Here is a 25,406-nt window from a genome sequence, read left to right on the forward strand (position 1 = left end):
TCGTTGCGATACAGCAACTCCACCTCGCGAGGTGGCTTCGCATACCGTATCTGTAGGCGTGGCCACTGCATACAGCCACCTCGTGCGGTTGAGCAACGGTACCAAAGCTAGATTTGCTTCAAATTGGAGACGCACCCTTAATCGGTCATGTTTTCAATCGGTTTCTTAATCGGTTTTCGAGCTTAGCGCACTCTGCCCTTAATTTATTTGTGATATTGGGAGTAAGTACTTTATTGCCATCGTCTTCTGACGTCATAGCCCGCAGAGTCGCAAACGGTGCATACTGTGCGTTATGATTTCACCATTAGATCAGCGCTGCCTCTGCACTCGATGCAATATATGCCTTATGAAAATCGTATTTAAAGTTTGAAACGAAGCCTTGACTGCTTGATGTGCTGCTGCGAGACGTAATTTTTGCTTTTGTTACGTTGGCTTGTGAAACTGGATGAGGATTTGTGAAACATCGCCATCAGAGTGTTAGGTAACGCTGCGCGTACGATCAAACCTGCAGGTTCGCTGCTTCCCTTGATTGAAGCAAGGACCCAGAGCGGCCAAAGGGTTCATTAAACAGGTAAGAATTGTCGGTAGCATTCTGATTTTGTTTCAGTGAATACCGTAAGTACTTTCCGTTCCCTCTTTCGCTTGTGACATTTTGAATCTCTCTGGTTCCTGCCTTAATTGACTTCTCGCAAATTTAATGTTTATGAAGCGAGAAAGCTGAAAGCAAAAGGTAAACCGTAAAACGTTACTTATAACACCATGTTACATTGTTACGTGTACAACGGTAATGCTTTTTCCTTGCAAGGTAATACGAAGGGTTTCGGTGTTTCAATAAAGAACTGAAATTTCGAAACAATATTCTTGATAATTTTATAGATCAGTTAAATTATTTCTGTCTACCTGGTACGAGAACGACGAAAGATTCACAGTAGTTAATATTTCTAGTACGTTCTAATTCTAATTTAAAAGTGAAAAACGCATTGTGTATACGTGAAGTACTTGTACGGTACTTCTGCGCTTTGAATACAGAGTAGTGCTAGTGTTTTAATATTTTATTACTTACATTGTATTTGGCAAAATTTAAGAACAGCAGAATTTATTAATTTGTTATAGGAAAAGTTCTGTTCATTACGCAGCGGTTGTTTGATAGATATAAGAATGTTTGGCCAGCCGTTCGGTGCTGCCACTACGACCGCGGCGCCCACGTTCGGGACAAGTACGTTCGGTACTTCCACGTTCGGCAGCGCCGGGGGCACCCTATTTGGTCAACCACAGCCACAGCCGTCAACATTTGGTGGGGCTAGCACGACCTTCGGCAGTAGTGCGTTCGGGCAGCCCCAACCAGCAGCGGCCACGGCGAACCCCTTTGGGACGACGAGCACATCATTCGGAGCGGCAGCCGCCCCGTTCGGGCAGCCGTCGCAGCCACAGCCCGCTCAGTCAACGGGAATTTTCGGTACCAGCACGGGTGGACTATTTGGACAACCCGCACAGTCGCAGCCAGCCGCCCAGACCTCCATGTTTGGACAGCCCCAGCAGACGCAGACGGCGGGATTGTTTGGTGCGGGCGCCACTTCTGGATCCTTGTTTGGACAGCCTACTGGTAAGAATACTCTTTGAAACTGTTATGGCAGTTGGTTAGACACCGTATTGTATTCTGGAATTAATAGGTTTTGGATCGACAGCGGGAAGTACGTTTGGCGCTCCAGCACAGGCAGGACCAACGACGATGTTTGGACAGCCCCAACAACAAGCGGGAAACCTCTTCGGTGGCACCACTGCCACATCTGGTGGCATATTCGGCGCACAATCCGGGAACTCTATGTTCGGTACCGGTACCGGGCCAACTGGCACGACGGTGAAATTTACACCGGTTATTGGCACCGATTCCGTGATGAAAAATGGCGCAACCAGTAACATTCAGACGAAAAACTTCTGTATTTGTATGATGAAAGAATACGAAGAGAAGAAGAGCATGGAAGAACTCAGACTGGAAGATTACCAAGCCAACCGCAAGACGGGCACAGCCACTACGGCGTCGTTGGGAGTTTTCGGACAGCCACAACAGCCAGCTACCGCTGGAGGACTCTTTGGTGGAAACAGCAATACCTTCGCTTTTGGCGCACAAGCTGCAAATAAGCCGCCGTTCGGTACAAATTCTACTGGAAATATTTTTGGTCAGCCGGCTGCTCCGCAGCCTCAAGGTACGGTAAAACTAATAGTTAGTCAATTTTCTCCACAATGTTTGTATTATTTGTTATTTTGTAAAATTTATAGGATTGTTTGGAACCGCTGCAGCTCCTCAGACGAATATCTTCGGTCAACCTCAAAGTAGCGGTGCAGGATTGTTTGGACAGCCGGCAGCGACTACTTCGGCTTTCGCATTCGGCACCAACACTTCCACGAATACGTTTGGTGGTGGTTTTGCATCACAGCCACAGACTTCAAAGCCCACTAGTCTTTTTGGAGGTCCTACGTTTGGGACCACCACAACCACCACCACGGCTGCACCGCTTTTTGGGACGAATACAAGTACTTTCGCTGGATCATCCGGTTTTGGTTCAACTTTTGGACAGCCAGCCACCTCACAATCTGGGGGGTTTTTCGGCAGCAAACCGGCATTCGGAGCTGCTCCTACGACCAGTGCACCCAGTGGGTTTGGTGCTACCAGTTCATTCGGAGCCAACTCAGGAATATTTGGCCAGAAACCGGCAACGTCGGCTCCCTTCTCCTTCGCTACCAACACTTCGACAACCTCGGGATTTGGAGGTTTTGGCACGACTAATCAACCTCAAACATCAATATTCGGACAACAACAAAATAAACCTTTTGCTTCATCCTTTGCACCTGCGAATGCGTTTGGCGCACAGTCCAGCACCGGTATGTTTGGGCAGCCAGCAGCTGGAAGTAGCGTTTTTGGTCAAGCGCCGAGCGCATTTGGCACTGCTACAGTTCCGACGGGGTCAATTGCGCAGCCAACCGGAAATGTCCATGCTCAGATGATAGAAATGCTGAAATCGGGAGGATCCGATACGGATGTTCTTAAGAACCTGTATCCACAGTTGCCCGTAAAGGAAGTGGAGAAAAAGCAGAGCCAGTTATCGCGAGACGCCATCAACACATTTATTGCCAATGCAAAACGCAATTACACACCGGTTGCCGCGCGGAATGAAGATACGTATAAGTACTATGTAGCACCAAGTAGCAAATTGGACACGGGTTCGATGGCTGGTCCCAGTGGACTGATTTCGTGGCGTCCTGTGGGTGTCAGGCGAGATGAGAAGATTCGCTTGGATCGCGCTTACATTGAAAAACTGGAAAGTGAACTGAGTTCAGAGAATAATCCGACTCAGTCGACCACCGTGCCCAGCGCAAAGATGTCTCCAATTCACTCAGCCGTGTACTCAAATCAAAAACAGTCGGATAAAAGGGTGGGTGATCCGTCCAGATCGCGTCCATCAGTGCCCTATAATATCCGCCAGGCATTCGATCAGGAAGATTCAGGGAGCAAAACTGGCCAGAGTGATAGAGTTTTTGACCAGGACACAGTTACTTCTGAAAATGGCGATGTGGACGTAAATGTTGGCAATAGAGCTGTTACTCTGAGCCGCCCGGACTACTACACCATTCCATCGTTGCACAAATTGCTCTTAGATGAGAAGGGGTCGTGTATTGTGGAGAACTTTCTGATTGGTCGATATACTTTTGGAAGCATCGAATTCTTGGGTAAGAGTGACTTTGAAAAGACGTTTTGGTTTATTGTTTACGATGGTTTTCTGAATTTCTTGTATTTTCAGGCAGAACCGATATAGCAGGGATGAATTTGGATAAGATTGTTGACATTAGTGACAAAGAAGTGTCCGTGTATGGCAGTGACGAGCGCCCGCCAATTGGTACTGGACTGAATAAAAAGTCTCTCGTGACATTCGAAAACATATTTCCGGGGGAATCACCGGAGAGTTTGAGAACTATTAGCCAGGAAGGTTTGGAAAGCTTTATCGAACTACTGCGCCAGCGTGTAGAAGAAATGGAGAGCGCTACATTTCACGAATACGATCCGGAGACTCTCCGATTGAGTTTTTTCGTTCGCCATTTTTCCAAATACACACTGCGATTGACTAAAGACGATACACAAGTTTTTGGCAAGAAACGAGTGGCTGAAGAGCGTGATGGTCCGTTTATGAAGAAATCACCACTTCTGCCCGATTTGCTGGAGAAGACTGGAGACTTTAGTCGACGAAGTGATGACAGTTCCAAGGAAAACAGTACGGCTCTGTTTGAGCGGGCACGGTTTTTGTCTCAACTGACCGGAAATGCATCCATGGCAAAAAGTGAAGATTCCGGAGTGAATGCGTATTTCGCTGAGCTGTCGCAGACTGAAGAAACGGAAAGTGGAATGTGGGCTGGAGAAGAGAAGATTGTTTCGCCCATGGAATCGCAAGATATCGGATTGGAATACGGTGTAAGTGGAAAAAGCTTAACGGGATGCTTGACTGGCGGCATGAACTGCGAAGATGTTGGATGCGTCACCGAATTGAATGGAGAAACGCTCAAGAAGATCGTTATTTTGGGCCAAGGTAATCAGTAAAGTTCGGTATTTTTTTGCTAGTTTTTTTTGTTTAGCTTGTTTGATTGGATACTGATGTTTTACGCAATTTTTCTGTCTTTTTTGTTAAATGTCGAACCGAAGTGGTGGGTGCAGCGCAAGAGAACTACTTCTTACATTTCATATTGATGACTGTTATTTTACATCAAGATGCCTACATTTTTGGTTGACTGTTTCAAATTTGTTAATAAAATTTGTACATTGTAGGGCTGACTGTTGATACGCAACTTGTACTCGAGGAGCAGATGAATCTCTACCTTCGACATTGCCGGTATATCACGACGGGCAGTGAAACAGTTCTTGCTGAACCTGCTGGAGAAGCGGTCTTCGTTAACGAGTTCTGCGACCTTTCACAGAAGATGTTGTCGGAGCGGTTTTCTGTAGAACGATTTACGTGGGGATTGTGCCAGGTGCTTTACGGGCAGAGCGAGAGGGATCGGGATTCCCACTTGGTCAATCGGAATCAGTGTGAGCAGTTTCTTCACTGGATGAGAAGTTTGATGCGAGAGATTAGTCCAGTTCCCAGTGATCTCGATCAGATATCTTCGGAGCAAGGCCCCCGGTTATTGTTTCACTGCATTCTGCGCAATGATTTGGACAGCGCCAAACTGATCTGTAACCATTTTAAATTGTACGATGTATGGAGCATGATTCATGCGATAACTGAAGGACCCCAAGACGCTCACGATTTGGCGCTGGCTGTAGCGAATGAGTATTTGGACGATGTTGTGGAAAATATCGATAGTAATATGGATGAGAGCACTTTATTTCTGATAAAAACGGTAATGCTCCTTCATGGCGATTTGACGCTGTCGGATTATACAAAAGATGTGCCAGTCGAAGTAAACGTCTTCGAGGGATTGAACTGGGTGGAATGTTTAGCAGTTAGCGCATTCTGTGCCGAAAAATGCGAATCGGTTCCAGTTACCGGTAAGATGATTTTTTGTCTTCGCTGTGCGCATTGTCTGCTTATCATACGGTGTATTTGATGTTACAGTAGTTTAAGTACTGCGCTTCTCGTTTCAGGCATTTGGGATTTTCTTTCCGTGTACGAAAATAAAGCCGAGTATTATCCCCAGTGTATCATGCCAGAAACTTCTTCGGACTATCCCGCATTTTGGTACTATCTGCTAAAACATCATTGTCGATTTATGACTGGTTCCAAACCTATGGATCTGACGGGTTGCCTGCGCAGCGAACAGAACTTTGACGCGCGGATAAAATGGTTCTTGGTGCGCTTGATGACTGCTGCTGGAGAATCATTTGAGCGCTCGTTTGACTTAGTAGTGATTTCGGATTTCGCGAAATCTTTGGCAAGAACTCGCTGTGCCCATTTCGGAGTGGTTTCGTACTTACATCTCCCGCCGGATCGTATTCGGAACAGCGAGATTTATTCCGTAATTCAGTATGAACTGATGGTAAGTAAATGTCTTCAGTAGCGTTTTCTTGGCACTTACCGGTTTCGGTTGACCGTATTAAAGGTTGCCAGAGCGGAGTAAGTACATAGTAAAGTTATGCTAATCCCGCTAACAATATGAAATTTGGTTTAAAGGTCAGACTCTGTCATTGTGCCCTCGTTTTTCATAAGCTATTAAGTAAGGCTATGCTTACCTATTAAGTAAGGCTATGCTTACCTAAGTAGACATTTATCATGGGTGAATAAAAGAACCTAAAAATTGTAGATGATCCAAGAAAATCCGGACATGTATGAAGTGATACACAACTTTTTCGGAAAGAGCTTGAAAATTTCATCCTCGATGATAAGCAAAGCCGCGGCTACTCCTTACCGTGCCAAGGGTGACACTCTGGAAGCGGCGTACATGTATTTTGAAGGGGGATGTTTGGATTTGTGTCGTGAAATCATTGTTAAATACGCCTTGCCCCTGTTAGCCTCGTGCAGCCCTGCCATGTACCATTCTGTCCTGGGGAAATTGTACTTTTTGGAGGATGCCGTTGATCAGCTGCAGCCGTACGGAGCGTTCATTGAAATGTTACGGCTGGTGGAAGATATCAAGGAGGATGTGGCGGACAAAGAGATGCTGGAGAAACTGTTGGAAGTGATTGAATTGGTCACGATCAATCGCGACATTATGGTGGTGCCGGGAAAAGAGGGCTGTTTGTTGGAGGGTTTTATCAATCGAAAGGTCCAGGAAGCCAAAGCATTTGCCGACTTCCTGGAATGGAATTCTATGTGATGATGCATTTGTTCCATTTAAGTTCTCGTGGTATTTTTTCATGTAGTATTTGCACGGTTTATGCGAATTCTTTTATTTATGTTGCGCTGCGTTTACGTGGAAGCCTTTTTTTATATGTTTAGGCTTTTGCGCTAATTTTTTCCAAACAACCGTTGATAGATGATTTTCAAAGCTAAGCAAACGATAAAAGTTTTGGATATATGCTACCTGTATAATATCTTGGCGTCATCGATATCAAGACGGTGGGAGACATAAAACGCTTGTCTTATCTCCAATATGCGCCTTGAATGGCGCTCGGATTGCCGTCTGAATTACCCATCATATGCCTGGCCTCTTCGTTCTGTTTTCATATTAGTGCGATAGGAGTTTGAAGATAACTAGCTAGTACTGGAGTATTACGTAGCCATTGTTAATTTTATGAACTGCGATTTACAGAATTGTCTGGACTAGATTTTTCCACCATCATGAATATTTGAATTTTTTTAATATTGCTTTGCTTTGATGAAAACACTGTTGTGGCAATATCCAGATTCTTCGTCTTATGGAAACTTATCCTTCTTTATCCACAATCGTGTAATTAAACTGTCATTGATAACGTGCAGTACATTTTAATGATTTGGGAGGAAACTGGGACTAATCAAGAAAACCAACAGCGAATGTGATAATACATTAAGGCCTTTAGCCCTTTACCCAAACGCCGGGAACAGTATTGATTTATAACAGCACTACCATTACTTCCTGTGAGAAATGACTGAAATCTTGCATTTACCGCGGTTTGAACGCGTGGAGAAATATAGTGCCTATACTCAAAAACTTATTTCTCAGAGGAAAAACTCCCAAAGCTTGAAAGAAACCACATTAGATGTGAGTATACCATACATTATTCATATACAGATAGGTAGTCACAGACAGTCACAGTTTCGTACAATACGTTCTAGTGGCCATTTTCTGAATGACACACATAACTTTTCTATCTCTTCAGGATTCCCTCAGTCTGCCGGTTACCGAATTCAATTCGCCGACATTGTCGAAGAAAACCACTATCACGCGTGCATCCTCTTCGGGATACGGTTCGGGATCCAGCGGGACACAATCCGTATCAGATGTTACTTATGAACAGCCGGATATTCTCAGCTTCGCTGACCAATCAGAGCAAGATGCCAATCCCTTAAATGAAGTAACAAGCTTAGTCGCAGGCAGTTTTTATGAACAATGATTAAAGTGAATATTAATACAGCTATCAGATATCCTCGCCGTGCACTATAACAACCAACGTGCTATAATATATGCCGGAAAATGGAAAGGAATACACAGACCATACAATATTTTTCTGGCACAATGGTTACTTGGAAAAGTAAACAGAAAATTATCTTATAGATCGTTATTAAACGTTCCAGGAAAATTATTAAAACTAAAAACTATAAACTTTTAACAAAGTTTATATCATTTACTCTAGTCACAGACGGATGAACCGGATGCGTCCACAGATTTCATCCCCGATGCCGACTATTACGGAATTCTACACGGATCCGCCACGGAATACTCCATTGTGACCATCAAGGTCAACGTGAGGGACGACGATGTCTTATCAGTGAGCAACGACAATCTTCCGGAGCAGAACACCGACAAAGACGTACAAACGGTGGCCATGCCCATGTTGTGGCACAGTTCCGCCTCCACGGCTTCCGTCAATCATTATGCTCACTATCAGTCCCGCGTATCCTTATCACCCGTAAGCGCAGAATACGCGCCATCCATACCGTCCAGCTCTGATGTAACCGTGGCTAGCGATGTCGTGGACGGGGTCACGACGACGTCGGTGTCGGCATTAGGATGTTTGGAAAGCAGCAGGAGACATTTGTGGGGTGCCCTTACCAAATGCCGCAGCATGGTTTCGCATATCTTTGAGTGAGCAGCTGTGTTGAGTGGACAACAGGGTTGGTTGGAGAATGCCGGCTGAAGGTATTAGCTACAGAGCATACTGCAGGCAGCTTTGCAGTATTCAGTATTTACAATGATTAATGTCGTAATAATGCAGCCGACGAATATGCTTTAAATTAAGAGCCCTTAATTCTTTTACTCACGATAAATAGCGTATTGTGCGATATCGGGTCATGGTGATAGCCGCGCTATGAAAATTGACGCTTCGCTATGTGAACTAATTTACTATTTGTAAATTATCGGAAAGTCTTTCAGCCTCTGCCGTGTTTACAGTTTGTCGGAAAATTGTATTTAGATAACCGAAATAAATCATCTGCTCCTATCGGAACTGCTGAGTGCTGAGCATGTGCAGACTAACGTGAACTTTGGTTGTATGCACCGTGGGCCTAATTTATGTCATTAACAAAAAAAACTAAGCACCAGGTACGAAGATAATATTTTAAACCAACACCAATCGCCTTTACGACTTACGTACGTACTTCTATAGATTTTGTTTCATTTGACCAGCATGTATATTACACAATGTGCTAAGACAATAAAATTATCCAAAACAACACATAAAAATACGGCATAGTTATGTTAAACAGGAGGTGCATTCGGGGTTCTCGGTTTAACAACTCCATGAAGAGCTCCGCCAATTCGTTTAAGCTGAGATGGAACAATCCTGAATCGTTCTTTCGGTTTGGGTATGGCAGGGCGGACATATTCTTGGTCAGGAGCAGGAAAATCCTCATACAGTGTCGAAGGATTCAGCTCCTTGTCCATCCAGCAGCGCACCTTAAGCTGATGATGATTCCGTTCGCGTTCCATCTGTCGCAGTATAGCTGGCCAATCTGGATAGCGTGTGTAATGCGGCTCTTTTTTGGGCTTTACTTTACAGACCTTTCCTTCATTGTACATCTCGTCAAACCGAAGATTCTCGTCGGGATCAATTTCACTGGCATCTTGGCGAACAGCATGGTTCTTTGGCGAGGCTAACACAATAGGAAAGTTCTTGTTCTCTGGACGGAATTCTACGACGTGCATGCGTTTCCGTTCGGCCAGCTGCTGATAGACTTCCTGGTTCATCACTCCGGCTAAGAAACACTTAACGATCTTTTGCAAATTCATCCGGCCTTCGGTTTTTGCATATAAGTCGCTGATGCCAGCAACGTCGCAAATCGTTCGGATTGCTCGATGAGCGACCACCCCAGTGCCTACGTAAATCACAGTGGAATTCAGATAAATAAAACAACATAATTAAGCTAGTACGTAATTAAAACAAAGAAAAGTAAAAAAAACATTAATAAATTCAGTAAGTTACAAGACACTCCATAAAGGATAAAACAGGGGGCAAAAATTCAACAGTTACAAAATGAAGAGAACTATGACGGCGACTCGTCGGCGAGTATATTTAGGGTAGCCATTAGAACAAATTAGGAAACAATAAAAATTGCCAAATAATGCTCGTAATCTGGCAAAGTCAAACCGTATATCAACATGCAGTGTACCTGGCGGCATACGCTTCACGAAAACAGCAGTGGAATCAATCTGATGTTGAAAATCATGATATACCGTTCGATTTTCAAATCGCTCAATAAAACGCAACTTCCGAATGGACGAATTTCGTGCTTTGCGTAAGGCATTCTTAGCATCAATGGCTTTGGCCAAGGCTGTGGCAACCAATCCGTTCTTATTGCCCGTCACGACCAAAATACTAAAACGTCTCACACGCCCAAGACTTCCTGTCATGTTGGCGACCTGCTTCATCTCCAAAACTTTACAATCGAACTGTCCAAAGCTTTCTTCACCAATCTGAAAAAAAACATTCATCAGACACACGAACAAACGGGTGAAACCACACAAAACGTGGTCGTGATCGCTTTGAAATAAAATACGGTGTACAAGTAGCACTCACTAATACTATACGGTCTACACCAAAGAGCGTGAAGTCACGCGCCCCTCTGAGCTAGTTAGAGAAGCCCCAAAAAAATCCGAAAAGCCACAATTCTAAGATTTTTGCCCAAAAATTTATAGATGCAGACGCTTGCTCGCTTTCGAACGTATACGACTTCCAGCGCCAATTTAAAATTTTCCCTCTGACAAGAGACACGGCGCGGCGATGTTGATGCTCACTCCATAGTCCATTTTTACGTATCAACAAAAATTTTAGTTTCCCTACGGGATCAGGCGGTCCAATGCTTCTCCCAGGCATTCTCGTTCCACTCCATCCGCGTTCCAAAGGATCGACTTTCAGCGTACGGAATTTCTCAATGGAGTCCCGCAGCTTGTATAAGCGCTCCCTGCGTTCTGGACTAGGTCCAAGGTCCTGCACTCGCACCATTTCGCGTCCCCGAATGGCGGGCGCAGTCAAGCCAGGCCACATCATATTTATCGGCCCTAGCAAAATTAAGCTGGTACGTTTCACACTGTAATACCCTGAAGCTCACAGAGTAATGATCAAATAATTTTTAACGTATGGCTGCTAACTACTAACGCAGGAAAAACCAAAACCAAAAGCAAAAAATCAGTCAGAGAGCTCACCCAAACCGATGACTTGTCCTCTGTTCAGGTTCTTGATCATCTTCCTCCCTCTGGCACGCCCTCGCTTTTTTCCAGCATTACTGACTGATGTAGCGCTTTTCCATAGTTGTTCACCAGTGTGGTGATTGAAAAAGCTCATTGACCCAATGGAGCGGGCCGATATGTAGCCAGAGGGGGAACTCATGGGCAGTCCTAGACACAGTGTACTGGAATAAATAGTGCGCTGCGTAACACCGCAAGCGGCGGAGCACAAAGCCCGAAGCATGCTTGTAAAATGTTCAGCAGAGCTCGGTGAAAATGTTGGAATCTGGATAAGAAAGCTTATTCAATAACAGCTTGGAACATATGACAACAAGCAGTAAGCACAGAGCAGTCTTCGGTTCTACGAAGTTGTCAAAGTAAGAAACTCTAAGTTAAAGTAAAACGTAATACTGTATTCCCAAAAATCCTAGAAGCACTGTCACTGACTGAAGAACCGCCACCTGAAGGTGGTTTAGAGTTAAATTGCCAACCCTACCGAGACGTGCATTACGTTTGTCATTACTTGTGAAATTTGTTTTAAAAATTTAAATCTTGCGCCCAAAAAACGAGTTTAATTGTTTTGCAAGATTCAAGAAGGCAGTTTTGGAAATATGTTTTTCGTGATGTTGCTGATATCCTTTCCGATTGCAAGTTTGCAGTTGTCCTATAAGGTCCTATAGCATCAGTCACTTTGAGCTATTTCGTACGTGTCTGTCGCTTCTGATAGTGCCACACTGGCATTCCAGAACTGTGCTGTGGCTCCACCAGCACGGAATTACAAATCTTTGGGCTGCGAACTTTTCGGTATCAATAGATTTTGGTTTGGCTTTTCCGAAAAAATATGGTATTTGCCGCTCTTCCTCCAATTTTCAGATCCAGGTTGTTCCGCTATGGCCTTCCTTTTATGGTAAGTACTGCGAACAAGCCTGGTCAAGCCAGCATTAGTTGTTGCTTTAATAATTTAATGTGGAATTACACTTAGTACAGTAAGTGCTAACCATCAATACAGTACTTAACTATTTGTTATCAGCGGTGCCAGCGCACCATGTACACTTTGGTCTAGTTATTTATGTGTGTTTTCGTGCAGGTCACCGTTGTTGGTGGATCTTTTTGGCTGCGGGATTTTGCACAGTTGCGGTATACCTTCCGGAAAGTAAAAAGGGTAATCGCGGCAACTTTCTCCGCAGTTTATAATTCCTTCTTTGTATGTTCTCAAAATACTTTACTTGCGCAGGTGTCAGCTGAAGAATTTGCCGAACTTGTTGGAAAGCAGAAGGATCTTCGTCGTGTCGATCCGGAAGAACTGCTCAGGGTGTGTGCATCGTCTGCATGGTACACCAGCATTTTATTCCCTCTTATAAACTTATTTTTTCTGTGTTTAAGGAAGTGCAAGCAGAAGCTGACGCGAATTACGAAATGGTACGTGGACCTAGGCCATGGGAAGAAAATAACCAGCTTGAGGAAATCAAGAAAAAGCGCCAAGAAGAACGGAAACGGAAGAAAGAAGCCGCTGCGGCGGCCGTGGTGTAATGCTGTATTGTACAGCACAACAACGTGACATCGCGGTGTGTGTGTGACTGTGTGCCCTGTTATTGTAAGTGCACGGTGATGTTTGGCTTGGTTCGCGTGTGCATTTTTAAGAAATTACGCTGAATTTCAGTAGTCTGACTGTGATATGTGTGGGATACTGCATCATTGTACGTACTTGCGAAGTATGTTATGAAAAAAACCTGTGCGTTTAATTATTTTTTTATGTTAAAGTGTAGTTATTTTTAATTTAGAGGGCCTTCTGCCGCTGTTTTTGAAAGCAAGAAAACTATCTGAGACTTTCTATTTTTGCTGACTATTTTTCTCGGTTATTTTACAGATGAAAACGCGGTTTGAGTATACCAACTTTCGGTTTAAACCAGAGAGTATCTGCATACGTAACACCATATTACAACATCAGGTGGTGATACGGCTGCCAGTGCGGGTGTGTAACAAGTGTTTTGCAATGAAATATTCTCTCCAAAAGTGGATTTCCCATGCAACGAAATAAGCAACCGATGATTTATTCCTTTCTCCATATTTCATAATTACAGCTGACTTGGAATTAGGAATTGAATTAAGCGTTAACATTTTTGCCAGTGTGTTTGAGCTCAGTTGTGAGCTGTGTTGCAAACTTGCCCTCACTGCGCCATAGACAGAATTTTAAAGTATGTTATTTTCTTATTTAAAAGTATGTGTTTATTACCGTGTTTCGTTTATAGTTGTATTGTCGTTGTACGTTTCTAGCGGTAAAATTTCTGCCTTTTAGGTTTTTTGAGCCGTATATATGTTCCCGGCTGCTTGAGCTAGAATTCTACTTACCATTAGTGTACAAGCAGAGCATTTAGCCTTTTGACTAAGTGTCGCTTGATTAAGTCGTTTGCAATCATTCCGGCTTGCACTCTTTCCTTTTCGATGCAGTTAAATGGATAAAATGTAGAAACAAATCGGAGCCAATTGGTGTTATTTTGTACTTGCTTTTGTTCTCTTTGGTTAGTGTCTGCTGAAGATTTTGCGCTGAACAGCTCGATGACCTACCCTAGAGTGTGTATTGCAGCTTCCGAAAGCTCTGCAGCGTTGTATTGTAATTAAACGCATTGTTATAATTACAAACAGTGGCTAGAATTCTCATTGATTATGCAGTTCAAATCGCCACACACGGCTCAAGAGCACTTTTAAAATGACATATTGTCAGCTGAGAGTGGCTATAAATTGCCGTCAAGAGGGTACGGCATACACTCGCTCCTTTAATATGGGAGGAGAGGAGGAAGGTTAATCAGACCGGGACGCTGATGTCTTTTTTGCGTTGGATAGCGCAAAAGTGTATGTGTAATTATCAAGGCTTTCAGTGTCTTGAACTTGCCAAAGAAAACCTATCGGAGTTAAGCTGATCGATGAGCGAGAACGTGGCCATTCGGAGAGTGTCCCTCGGGATCGTACAGTCTGATTATATGATAGTTCTGCCACCGAATCGCATGACGATTTTTATATCTGTGTTTGTACTTTGTAGGCCGTAACCGGCTTGCACTCGGTAGATTGATTTTACCAAAAAGGATGATCCAGTTTTATGGCACGCAAAAACCAAAGCGTTACCCAAATCCGCTTAATCTGTTAAGTATTCCCATACAGTTGTCACCGTGGGATTCTGTACTGTATAAATAGATGTTCATCGTCAAACATAATTTTCACAAGTTACATTATGTCGTCAACTTCCGATGTTCACAGTGTAAATAATGCCCCGTATTCCGACAGCCGCTGCATGTTTGATCTGGTCGCATTCGTATTGACTCTGGTAAGTCACTGACTGATCGTTTTTTCGGGTGCCGCGGCAAAAACAGTTGGTAATTGAATTACTTCTGTGGTATCACTAATGTTGTTAGAACATTCGGGGTCACTACAACACCCAGCAAAAATTTAGTAGCAAGATCAATAAAGTTACTGACTTGGTAAAGAAATTTGTTATTGTAGATTCTTTATTAATTAGTTCAACAACGTTATTTTCAAATTATTCACACGGTGTCAACATGATTCTTTATATATGGATAATGCGAAATCAACTGCGTTTCGCCTAATTTCCTCTTTATTTTAATAGTCGAAGGAGAACTGCACCCTTATTAGAACCTAACCACGATTATCAGCCCTTTCAAAATTCAACTTCAATCCGTTCTTCACATGTAGCTTTTAGACGTGTGAAAGCTCTGTCTAAAAAACAACAAGTTTCTGCATGTACTCTGTAGTCTGTAGGTCCTGTGACTACATAGACCGGCTTAAACTAAAGTATGGCAAATGAATGATTACTTACTTGATTTATAAATGCATAACCAAGTTTATGTTTTTATTTTAAATGGAACTGGACAATATGGTGGAATTTATGGTATCACTTTCGCGAAACTGTTTTTCATCAGATATTGCATATATATACAAGTAGCCAGTAGGTGTTGCTGTTGTTGCCGACATTGCTGCAGAAAAGTTTGCATGACCGTTTCCCCTTGAATGGAATCAAATTAATGTAATCAAAATTATTTGTTTTAGATTTAAATGGAAACAAGAAAACGCTTATACAGCCATGGTCAACGATGAGCATATACAGTGTGTGCAATAATTTGAGTGCCACTTGATTATGCCAATTGAGGATGATTCAACACAGACGTCCGGTGTTTGTTAAACCTGGTCGCGGAAATAGCCAGCACATATGTGCATGCACTAGCTGGAGATTTGACCGCTAATCACCCACAATATTGGTTTTTATATATGCATGTATCTCCGCCATCACATTGCTTGACGTGGGCGTTGCAACCGCTGTTGCTTGTTTAGCTTAACGAGCCCGCTCATCCAGAACCGCTCGGTATAGTATGTGCATTCATCTGCACTGTAAACTGTATCATAATTCCCGTCTGCACCAGTCCCTTGTGTCGTCTGAATGAATGAGACGTTTCCATTGTAAACCGGCCTGCGCAGTTTTTCTTCCCGTGCCGGAACTATACCCGCTGCGTCCAATCGACGCTAACCAGGCCCACATCGGTATATCGTGGTCCAGTTTGGAATGATAGCATTATCACAGCACCGAGCGGGGCTACATATCCAGTTATGGTGTTAATCGTAGGTTAGCCATTTCAGCTCCGTACCCCGCCCCATTAGCCGCCTGATTAGCATTGGTCGTTTGGTTTGAAGAGTAAAACAGGGTCTATTGTTTCGGCCCCGCGACGCGCCGGCTGATGTGCGACCATCAACAGTTTCCAAGTGTCGGCCGTCAGATGGTACCGGCAAGTGTGTGCTGGCGCGCTTTTTTCTACTCGGATTTCTAATGATTTTCTAATGGTCATCATCCGGTGGATGCATCTCAACCGGCATTTAGCGTATCACTTTGAATGTTGACGACGTGACGATCGCATTATTCCCGACGCCTCAATGGGAAATTCATTGAAATAATGCATTCAGATAATTTATTCGATTTAATTTTTCATATAATGTGATGGTTTTGCGGTTGTTTTCACAAGATACCGCGATTGATCCAATGTTTTTTGTTGCCACATAATCTATTATGGAGCCTTATAGTTGTGGACCGGCATGGATTGTTATCTTGTTACAGTGTTTGGCGGTTTCGCTCATCACGGCCCAAACCGGAAGAAATGTTAGCTGCAATAATTGCGATTGCTCCATTTTTCAGTCCATTTCCACATGTCCGATCCCGCGACACACTAATCGCCGCGATTGCCCCTGCTGCCAGACATGTTTACGACAAGCTGGGGAATTATGTAATTGCCTATTTAGTAGACCCTCTGGGTTTTCTCTTAATAGGATTACAGAGGGATAAATTGGGTTTTGTTCCATCTGTGTGGTGGGAGGGAAATTGACGGCTTCCCTTTCTAAAAGCGGTGCATAAGTCCCGTTCATATACGTGTGACTATGCATATTGCAAAAATAGGCAACATTTTTTTTGACACTGAAAGCGAAATATGCTACATTGAAATCCATAATCGATAAAAATAATAGTAGGTTCTTAAGCAGTTTATAAATCCTAAAATTTCCTAGCCGGCTGAATCCTTGCGAAACATCTGATGGTGCAGCTGCTGCAAATTAAGGCTTAATAAATTAAATTTAGACTATTAGTACTAAGCCTAAAAAACAACAAAACAAACTTATTTCGTTCCACTTTAGATCAATCAAATGACGTATCTAAGCGCTACCTAAGCCGTAGGAAGTATACAGAAGACTTGAGTTATTGGTTTGTGGTTGCTTCATTTTTTTGTAGTTCTCAGCGCACAAACTTAGAGACAAAGACACTTGTAATTCATACAGGAGCTATAAGTTTTATGTTTTTATTACCTTTTTCTATGTTTTTGTTGTCACAGTTGTTATTAACCATCATTGTTATTTACTTTTTAGGTGATGAAATTGCTTTCCCGTGCGATCAAGAATTCGGATTATACTGCAATACAAAAACCGATACCTGCGATGGTGAGCTAACCCCGTATTAATTATTAGAAAAAAGTAAGATTAAAAGTGGCTACTGAGTAGTGTCTATCGTATTAAAAGCGTCAACGGGTTATATACGGGGGTGACGGTTATCTTTCAACCGTTGACTTCCGCTACCGCTGTTTAGTTTCATTTTCAACCTTGTGGACGTTCGAGTTTCTTTCGGCAGTTTAAGTGTTGCATGGGCTTTTCGACAAATGTTTAATAATGCGTATTCTTGTGAGAACAGTGAACATATTGTGTTGGCTCATCCATTTGGATAGCTCGAAAACAAAGGTCATTTGTTTCTAAAGTTGACAGATCATTTACTGTTCCCTATTGTTCTGTTTGCAATTACCTAAAGACTAAAGTACTTGTTATGTAGTACAAAGTGACGACCATGCCGAAATTAATATGTATGCATAACTGCTGTTGTCTTTTTTCGCTGTTAAGCTCTTCCATACCACTTTTCATTAATTAATATCATTGCAAATTATTGTAACCGTAAAATTAGATTATCCAAACAGTGAGTTAAATGAAGAAGAGGAGTTGAAACGGATGTGATGATAAAAACTGCATGCTGACGAATCTGGAACTAATTATGTTTTGCCGTAATAATTGTACTCGTTTTCTTGAAGTTACTCAGTTCCCAACGTACAACACTCACATGATTAACTCGATAGAACCAAATGAAAAGAAAATTAATAACGGAAAAATTCTTAATTTTACGCTTGCCTATCCGTCTGTTACATTTTTTACCGTGAATGTGAATGCGAATAATTTAGAGTGAACGTAGGTAATCAAATGATGACGTACCTACAAAGATGGTGCCGCAAGTGCTGGCTGCTTATGCACTTATGTACAGCTTTATTTATGAGACAAGGCGTTACTCACCTCACCTATAAATTATGATTAGCTAGCCTGCATGAGCTTATTTGTATATGATTAAAATACTACTATAATCCATGGTAAGCACTAAGCATCTTGAGATGCATGCTTCGGTAGCCGGCTGAACATTCCTTTGCCACTAGTGAATCGATGTCGTCAGATTGTGCAATTGTTTACTTTACAGGCAACTATCCTTGACAGATTAAAGTGATCTTGACATTGAAAGATACGTTGGTACATCTAGACAGATTGATGCGCGGCAATGTTTTGTACGCAAATGCCAGCCGATATTTCCATTCGATTAATATTCTTGACTTTAAAATCACGTGTTTATTTAATTCCTTGCTCTGTTGGCTGTTGCAGTTAGTTAGGTTTCTGGTATTGTACTTTATTTTAGAAAAATTTCATCCTCTAACACAATATATAAGGATGTGAGTTTTGTATTATTGCGATCTTTAGGGTTATACGGCTTGCGCGCTTCAAAAGTCAACCAAAATAGTATGCTGTTGATTTGGCACCGGCCTCCGGAAGTCCAGGGACATCTTTACCTTTTTTATACACAAACGTATACAAGTGATCTACGGTTATGGATTATGCAAGAGGTGAGTATTTAGTGGTTACAACAGATTTACTGCGCTGTATTATGCGCTGTATTATGCATATGGATTATGTATGTATTATTCATCCCGTTTTTGTGCAGACTTTTGCTGGAGCAGACTCATCCTACATACAAGGCCTGAATGCTGCAACATTCTACTATGTCGCCCTTGTTCCGGAATTTCAGGGTGTATTTTATTTCGAAAATCGTTCAGAAATTCTGGTGAAAAAAACCGAAGGTAAGATGTCCAGGTGATGGTTTCTTAACATTTTTATGATTACGAGCTAAAATATTTTTATTATTAGAAGCTGATATTTTGTTACTTAATTCCTACCCAGCATGAATTTGTATTCTGTTTATTTTCGAAGGATTGTTATATGTTGGTGTATCAAAGAATCAACCATCAATCAGATTTTTTGCATTTGTTCAAACTGACAACGTGGAAAAAACGGGCAAAAAAAAACTTAATCTGGCAGACAACAATAATTACTGTTAATTGCAAGATAGCAACAGCAACAATTTTTGGCAAAATGAACTTTTTTTACAGGATGCTTACATAAAAATCAGTCGTATGCCGTGGGCGAAACATTTGCTGATGGATGCGCTTACAACTGCACATGTACACCGGAAGGCCTGTTGGCCTGTATCGAACGACGCTGTCCGCTGATGTACAAGAAGGGGGACATCCAGGATCCCCTGTGCAAAGAGCACGACGATCCGGCATCTCCCGATCCCTGCTGTGTTATTTACACATGTCAGAATGGTCATCCATCCAGTCCGCATCCGCCTCCTGATAGCCAGTGCCTGTACAAGGGCAAACACTATGCTCTGGCCACGGAATTCTACGATGATGACTGCTCGATGACGTGCTACTGCGATGAAATCGGAGTCGTTGATTGTCGACCATTAAAATGCCCAGAACCGTCAGTACCACTTGGTCACAATAATGGATCATGTTTGGAGTGGGATGTGAAGCAGCATGCTGTGCGTAATCCACCGCATTGTTGTCCGAACTATACGTGCATTAACGGTCAGTGTGTGGCGTAGTGGCGGTTTAGCAATTAAGTGCTGGCTTTTCACACCACTATCCGTTGACCATGATTACGTAACATGATCTAGATTGTCATAATGCACTTGTTTTTTGAGCGCTGCAGCAACCGGAAGATACTTTTCACCTCTGTTGAAAGGTCCCATACATTGCCTTTCTAACATTTGTAAAAATTTATCGTATGACAGTTGCTTCCGCGCGTTACTTTTTTTCATGAAAAACTAAAGCTGATATTGGATTTAGGCATTTACTAGTAGCTATTTCATTTAGATTTATACTTGAACGAAAACAACTGAATTTTAAAAAACCTAGCAGTTAAAGAGCTAAAATTCATAAGTTGAATGACAATTTGCGTTTACTTGTGGTATTTTCGTCATAATTTTGATCATAAGTTTAGACTGTTCAAAATATTTTATAGGTAGTACGTAAATAACTGTATCTTGCAGCTGTTACAGAGTGTAACGGTATCTTTCAGCTGAGCTGTTATGATTACCAGCGTGTCACAGAATGCATATTGTACATAGTAGTATTATGTGTTCTTGGGAAAATTATATAAGTAGAATTTTTTAGTTTGGTAATGTTATATTGTTTTGCTAGCAGGCTTGCAAAAACATTATAAATTTTGGCAGAACCAAAGCCAGTAAAAATATGACAAAGCTTTTCAAGTTTTTGTTGAAAAATTTAAACCTTCGCGAACACTAGAAACTGACAATGTTAAAGTAAAAATTTTAACTGTATAAACCAAGTTTATCGCATTATTAGATGGCCGTTGCGACATCAACGGTACGAAATATCGTCACTCGGAGACCCTCCCCTCAAGTTGTGATCAACACTGTTTGTGTGACAGCGGCAAAGTGGTCTGCGAATCTGTTTGTCCGGAAGTCAGTCCCAATCCGCCCTTTGACTCAGCCTGTATACGGTTTACCTTGGTCAAAGATAGTTCCGGATGCTGTATGGAATGGCAATGTATCACTCCGCACAGTTCGGAATCCGCGGATGAATGTATTGTGGGAAATATGCGGTATCCTGTTGGAGCGCACTGGAGTGAAACGGAACACTGTCGCCCGAAGAACTGCACGTGTCAGCGGAATCTGCAAGGGATGGCAGATGCTGCATGCAGCGGGGGCTGCCCGGATCTGGATACTGCGTTGCACTGCGAGAAACCGGCCGTTGTTCATTCGGACGATCCTTGTACATGTCCCGTGGCGCATTGTCCCGATATGAAAAATGAATTGCGAAACGCTGAAACAGGTATGTGGAGACTAATACCACGTCATCACAATGTTTTAAAACTGAATAATAATGGCAATTTCTGTTTGATCGACATCGGTGAAGTGCTTCGTTTTCGCTTTATGCAATGGTGTCCTTTGGACGGAAGAAGTTTTTGTTAAGTTTTGTTGTTAGCTAAGTATTTGATTGTTTCCACTGCTGGACATTATTTTGGCAACTTTTTAATTTCCTCTCCGTTCGCATACTTCATTGATCTATTAATTTTATGCTGTAGAAGATCCTGTATATTCTCTGCGGGCCGGTCTCGTTAACTCATCCGCTGCCGAACTGATCCTCAATGTTAGCAGCGTCCTGTTATCCCACACCGGTGCAGCGTTAGAAACCCATATCGCGCGAGTGGACCACGGTGGTCAGCCGCGGAATGTCTCGGATATGTGGCAAATTTCCTCCACCAAACTGGATCAATTACAGCCCACAGTTATCGAATATATTACCGGTTTCCAAAGTAATTCAACGTACAAAATCAAGGCGCGACTTATCCTTACCGATTCTGCATCCAACACCGATGTCATTCTCCCATTCACGTCGACTATATTCTTGAACATACCAGCAAGAGGTACCAGTACTGCTCGTGATATTGTGTATGTGTGTGTGAATATAGTCTAAATTGTGGTAAGTACAATACAAATATTAATAACATTTCCGTTTCATTTGTAGCAGTATGTAAATAGCGCGACGTATCCTTGCTTTTACAATGGCTAGTACTGTTCTTGTCATAATTGTTGAAGTATATTGTGAATTTCTTTGTGTGTGATATAATTTCTGCGTTTCTCATGGTGGCTTTTGTTGTGTGGTTTACAGGGCTGACTTGTGTGGTGGAGAATGTGGCATACGATGAAGGCGCTAGCATACCACAAGGGTGTGGTCAGGAATGCGTGTGCCACAATGGGAGCGCAGTGTGCCACGCAGTGCAGTGTACGTCGCAGGAATCGGTGATTTTGGCGTCGGAATTTTGCCCGGTCCCGGTGCTAGTCAAGGGACCTCGGGATTGCTGCCCGCGTTGGGAATGTCATCCTTCCGGTACAAAACATCGAATACTTCGGTTAACTTAAGTTTACCAATGTCATAATATTGAATGCGGTCATGTGCGGTAGTTACTGGTTACAGTGCAGAATTAAAATATCGAGCGCTCTGAATTAACTTAACTAAAGAAATTTTTAGAAATCGGGCATACATTTTAATTTGTACCCGGTTTAATTTGTTTAACATAAATAAAAGAACTGATTTTTACTTGTATAGAATATCACTCGTACTTGCATCAATACTTGTACAGAATATCATAGCGGTATATTAAAGCATGCCCTTCAGTACTTGTATATTATCATACTTTTAATAACTCTGCCACACGATCAGTAGAAAATCGAAAAACTGTAGTCTTTTCTGACTGCTCAAGTAAATTGCTCGGGTGCATTTCCGTTAAATTAAACGTTACGGTTTTGGACAACACAGCGTACTAGAAATCGTTATTTATTTGCTGCTTTTTTGCAAACGTGTAGTATGTACACTACTACTGGATAAAAGTTATTAAAAGACAGATTTTTATGTACATTGTAGCGACGGGGTGTAAAGTTGGCGATATAATTTATTCGCACGGCGATCACTGGAAAAATGGCTGCGCTGAAGAGTGCCACTGTCGACGAGGCATTATTACATGTCGCGATCTCTGTTTGGAACACAAACGATCCCAGCCTCATCCTTCTTGCCAGTTTGTTAATATTAGCGGTAGCTGTTGTCCAGTATGGAATTGTCATGAAGGTAATCTATAGAAACATTTTTTATTCCTCCATCAAGTTTGTTTTTTGGAATATTGACTAGTTTAAATTAACTGCTTTAGTTTCTGTAAAAACGCAACAAAGACCCAAAATGTAAAAAGTGTCTCATTCGTTAACTAATTTCGCTTTCTTTGCATATAAGTTTTATTGAAGTATTGTTTATACTTTGTGCATAAAGATGCTAGTTTGAAGTTGGCATTACAGGCGCGGCGGTACCGGTGCTTGATTACGCGCATGGACTTGACAACTCGATGATGAATCTTACTGCTGATTCCGTTACAAACTCCCAGGCTCGCTTGACGTGGCAGAAGCCGGCAGAATTACGAAATATTTTTGGTTTTACGGTGATTGTGGAGGAAGCCGTCATGGATCGGGAATCGTACCGCGAAGCCAAGCTTGTTCATCCGGAAATCCAGGAATACATTATCCATGATTTAGCGCCCAATACACGCTACACAGCGACAATCAAAGCCATGGAAGACAGCGATCGCGTCGTTGCCAGTCAAAGTATTCAGTTCCAAACACTGGATGCTTCCGGTATGCGCAACCACATGTAGAACCATTAATAAATTAACGCATCTATTTTCTATCTTCAAAACTCAGCATGAATTGCTAGTGATTACTTATTTAATTATTTAAAAGTCTAATACAGAGCATGTGCTTTTATTAGGCGGCACTGGCAGTTTGCTTAGTTTTCCGTAATTTTGAATGCGTTTTGCGAATATGTACGAGTACTAATAGGTTTTTAATTTTTGAAGCACGATAACGATATCAAGATATAATCCGGTTAAAACAGAAAACATTCTCTACGGTACCCGTAACAGATCTAGAAGCGGCATTTTCTGTTGAATTGCTAAAGAAATGTTTTGCTTTAAAATCTCACGCCTGCGAATCTCGCCGGTTTGTGCCGAAATCCGCTTTCCGATTTCTTTCATGAGCGTTTGGCATTTTGCGGATATTAATTCTTATCGTGTTTACTAATGCAGATGTCATGCTGATGCTGTGGTTAGCTTATATTGGTCCGGACAAAGCGGAAGCCATCTGGGAATGTCAGCACTGTGATGAATTCAAACATCTTAAATTGAGCCTGATTAGTGGCTCTAATTCGGAAGTGGCTGTGGGTGATGTAACACCCGGTCTCCCCAAGATTACACTGACTTCACTCCATCCCAAAGAAAATTACCAGCTCCTGTTAGAAGGCGTGACGGTTGCTGGACTCAGCGTTAAGTCGAACGTGATCGCCTTTTCTACGCGATCAGTGGCGGATTTTAACGGTAATTGGGGTGCAAAGTTTCATTCAGGCTTCAGTCGTCACTGGTATATATTTTTTAACTTGAGGTCAATTTTTATAAGAGAAATTACAACGGCTGTAAAATCTAATCGTGATGGACTGTAATTATATGATGATACCGTATAGGCAAACCAATATTGATTTGTTTTCTTGTATATTACAGAAATTCCACGAGAATTCCAAAATGTGACGGATGCCTCATCGCCGATTATGTTTGCTCTTGATACTCAACAGCAAAAACTTTCTACAGCATTAATTATTGTATCTGTGTTATGTACGCTATTTTTTGTAGCCTTCTTCATAGCTGCCGGTTTATGTTGTTATTACAGGAGAGCGTTAATTTTACAGAAAGCGAATGCTTACCAAACTTATTCAACAGATACTATGTACAGGTGACGAAAACTTTAACCTTTGGGATGATATTTGTGCACTACCGATGTTTTGTTGTTCATTAAACTACGATTAGTTTTCCCATAATTGTAGTCTTGATTTGCATACGAATGCCTGCAGTCACCAGTTTGACAGTACTATACTTGTTGTTAGTTATTTTCATCTTTTCTGTGCCACCCAATACTATCATATCGTTCGGTCTGGCTAAAGAGAACAATTTAATACGGTGATAGCTCGATCAGAAATGCAAAAGTAAGTACTATCAGTAACACAACACAGAACTCTTCAAAGCCTTGACCTAGCTACAAACCGCGACAACCTTGCAAGCACTTCCTGGAGTTGCGTACCGGTACCGATGCCAAGTTGTCAACCAGTTGCAGCGTAGGGAACACCTGTAGCTACTAGTCTACCTACTGCATGGTAGGCATGTCGCGACCACGAAAAACTAAAACAGTGCGCATGAGACAAAAATAATAACAAGGTACTAGCTGTATTATTAGGCCACATTATATTTTTTTTAATACGTACATACGATACTAAAGGGAAGTGACCTGGTAAATCTTTACCACTAGCATATTTATCCGGCCCGCTCACCGGTAAGCTTTTGCGATCCCCCGTTATTTACGTCGTCTATATCTATATATACATATATTACGTACATATATAGAATCATAGATATTGTATTGTACTATACGTTAGTATGCAACGGATTGGGCGCGAAACATCCGGTATGGGAGATTCGTGTAAAATAAGATCCTACAAGGATTACAATTTACAAACAGCCGCGGCAATAACCACGAAAAACAACAAATGCAGTCCACAACAAAACGTACTCCACACGGACCACACTACAGAAATAAA

At 42.2% G+C, this 25,406-nt stretch overlaps 4 protein-coding genes across 8 annotated transcripts; 3 read left to right on the forward strand and 1 right to left on the reverse strand.

Annotated features, from left to right (window-relative positions):
- The first annotated feature begins 317 nt into the window (after positions 1-317).
- LOC129582076 (uncharacterized) lies at positions 318-9,064 on the forward strand. The gene is made up of 10 exons (XM_055473481.1): positions 318-571; positions 1,151-1,603; positions 1,671-2,204; positions 2,278-3,726; positions 3,798-4,577; positions 4,814-5,536; positions 5,633-6,024; positions 6,289-7,665; positions 7,784-7,978; positions 8,258-9,064. Exons 2-8 carry the CDS (start codon positions 1,159-1,161, stop codon positions 6,799-6,801), a joined length of 4,836 nt encoding a protein of 1,611 aa, XP_055329456.1. The 5' UTR covers positions 318-571; positions 1,151-1,158; the 3' UTR covers positions 6,802-7,665; positions 7,784-7,978; positions 8,258-9,064.
- Positions 9,065-9,144: 80 nt separating this feature from the next.
- LOC129582077 (28S ribosomal protein S5, mitochondrial-like) lies at positions 9,145-11,676 on the reverse strand. The gene is made up of 4 exons (XM_055473482.1): positions 11,266-11,676; positions 10,904-11,121; positions 10,233-10,536; positions 9,145-9,938 (listed from the first exon to the last, which is right to left on the reverse strand). The coding sequence occupies exons 1-4, from the start codon at positions 11,528-11,530 to the stop codon at positions 9,322-9,324; spliced, it is 1,404 nt and encodes a 467-aa protein (XP_055329457.1). The 5' UTR covers positions 11,531-11,676; the 3' UTR covers positions 9,145-9,321.
- A 175-nt stretch (positions 11,677-11,851) lies between these two features.
- Positions 11,852-13,895, forward strand: LOC129581841 (cytochrome c oxidase assembly protein COX16 homolog, mitochondrial-like). 2 transcript variants are annotated; one of them, XR_008689548.1, is made up of 5 exons: positions 11,852-12,193; positions 12,374-12,448; positions 12,521-12,598; positions 12,670-12,880; positions 13,154-13,895. XR_008689548.1 is itself a non-coding variant. In XM_055473106.1 (4 exons), the coding sequence occupies exons 1-4, from the start codon at positions 12,128-12,130 to the stop codon at positions 12,814-12,816; spliced, it is 366 nt and encodes a 121-aa protein (XP_055329081.1). In that variant the 5' UTR covers positions 11,852-12,127; the 3' UTR covers positions 12,817-13,147. The 2 variants fall into 2 exon arrangements, 1 of the variants encoding a protein (XP_055329081.1); XM_055473106.1 differs by lacking the exon at positions 13,154-13,895 and having other exon boundaries at positions 12,670-13,147.
- Positions 13,896-14,233: 338 nt separating this feature from the next.
- On the forward strand, positions 14,234-24,626 carry LOC129581839 (uncharacterized). Of its 4 annotated transcripts, XM_055473103.1 has the most exons (14): positions 14,234-14,423; positions 14,566-14,605; positions 15,346-16,568; positions 17,200-17,271; positions 18,616-18,758; positions 18,857-18,992; positions 19,302-19,784; positions 20,565-21,053; positions 21,307-21,648; positions 21,894-22,112; positions 22,647-22,847; positions 23,069-23,401; positions 23,851-24,138; positions 24,319-24,626. In XM_055473103.1, exons 3-14 carry the CDS (start codon positions 16,355-16,357, stop codon positions 24,549-24,551), a joined length of 3,153 nt encoding a protein of 1,050 aa, XP_055329078.1. In that variant the 5' UTR covers positions 14,234-14,423; positions 14,566-14,605; positions 15,346-16,354; the 3' UTR covers positions 24,552-24,626. The 4 variants fall into 4 exon arrangements, with proteins under 4 accessions (XP_055329078.1, XP_055329077.1, XP_055329079.1 ...); XM_055473102.1 differs by having other exon boundaries at positions 14,234-14,605; XM_055473104.1 differs by having other exon boundaries at positions 14,234-14,605; positions 21,310-21,648.
- The last annotated feature ends 780 nt before the right edge of the window (positions 24,627-25,406 follow it).

The sequence above is a fragment of the Paramacrobiotus metropolitanus genome, unplaced genomic scaffold, assembly GCF_019649055.1.
Source record: "Paramacrobiotus metropolitanus isolate TYO unplaced genomic scaffold, Prichtersi_v1.0 Parri_scaffold0000006, whole genome shotgun sequence".
Classification (NCBI taxonomy): Eukaryota; Metazoa; Tardigrada; class Eutardigrada; order Parachela; family Macrobiotidae; genus Paramacrobiotus; species Paramacrobiotus metropolitanus.

What these genes read in the sequence shown, in the direction of transcription:
- LOC129582076 (XM_055473481.1), top strand. Translation starts at nt 1,159, where the DNA reads ATGTTTGGCCAGCCGTTCGGTGCTGCCACTACGACCGCGGCGCCCACG. An exon ending in GATCGTTATTTTGGGCCAAG is followed by an intron (nt 4,578 to 4,813) that starts GTAATCAGTAAA and finishes TGTACATTGTAG; the next exon opens with GGCTGACTGTTGATACGCAA. An exon ending in TAATTCAGTATGAACTGATG is followed by an intron (nt 6,025 to 6,288) that starts GTAAGTAAATGT and finishes TAAAAATTGTAG; the next exon opens with ATGATCCAAGAAAATCCGGA.
- LOC129582077 (XM_055473482.1), bottom strand. Translation starts at nt 11,530, where the DNA reads ATGCTTCGGGCTTTGTGCTCCGCCGCTTGCGGTGTTACGCAGCGCACT. An exon ending in AGGACAAGTCATCGGTTTGG is followed by an intron (nt 11,122 to 11,265) that starts GTGAGCTCTCTG and finishes TAATTTTGCTAG; the next exon opens with GGCCGATAAATATGATGTGG. An exon ending in GCATTGGACCGCCTGATCCC is followed by an intron (nt 10,537 to 10,903) that starts GTAGGGAAACTA and finishes GTTTTTTTTCAG; the next exon opens with ATTGGTGAAGAAAGCTTTGG.
- LOC129581841 (XM_055473106.1), top strand. Translation starts at nt 12,128, where the DNA reads ATGGTATTTGCCGCTCTTCCTCCAATTTTCAGATCCAGGTTGTTCCGC. An exon ending in GCTATGGCCTTCCTTTTATG is followed by an intron (nt 12,194 to 12,373) that starts GTAAGTACTGCG and finishes GTTTTCGTGCAG; the next exon opens with GTCACCGTTGTTGGTGGATC. An exon ending in CCTTCCGGAAAGTAAAAAGG is followed by an intron (nt 12,449 to 12,520) that starts GTAATCGCGGCA and finishes TTACTTGCGCAG; the next exon opens with GTGTCAGCTGAAGAATTTGC.
- LOC129581839 (XM_055473102.1), top strand. Translation starts at nt 16,355, where the DNA reads ATGGAGCCTTATAGTTGTGGACCGGCATGGATTGTTATCTTGTTACAG. An exon ending in ACGACAAGCTGGGGAATTAT is followed by an intron (nt 16,569 to 17,199) that starts GTAATTGCCTAT and finishes TTTACTTTTTAG; the next exon opens with GTGATGAAATTGCTTTCCCG. An exon ending in ATCAGTGGCGGATTTTAACG is followed by an intron (nt 24,139 to 24,318) that starts GTAATTGGGGTG and finishes TGTATATTACAG; the next exon opens with AAATTCCACGAGAATTCCAA.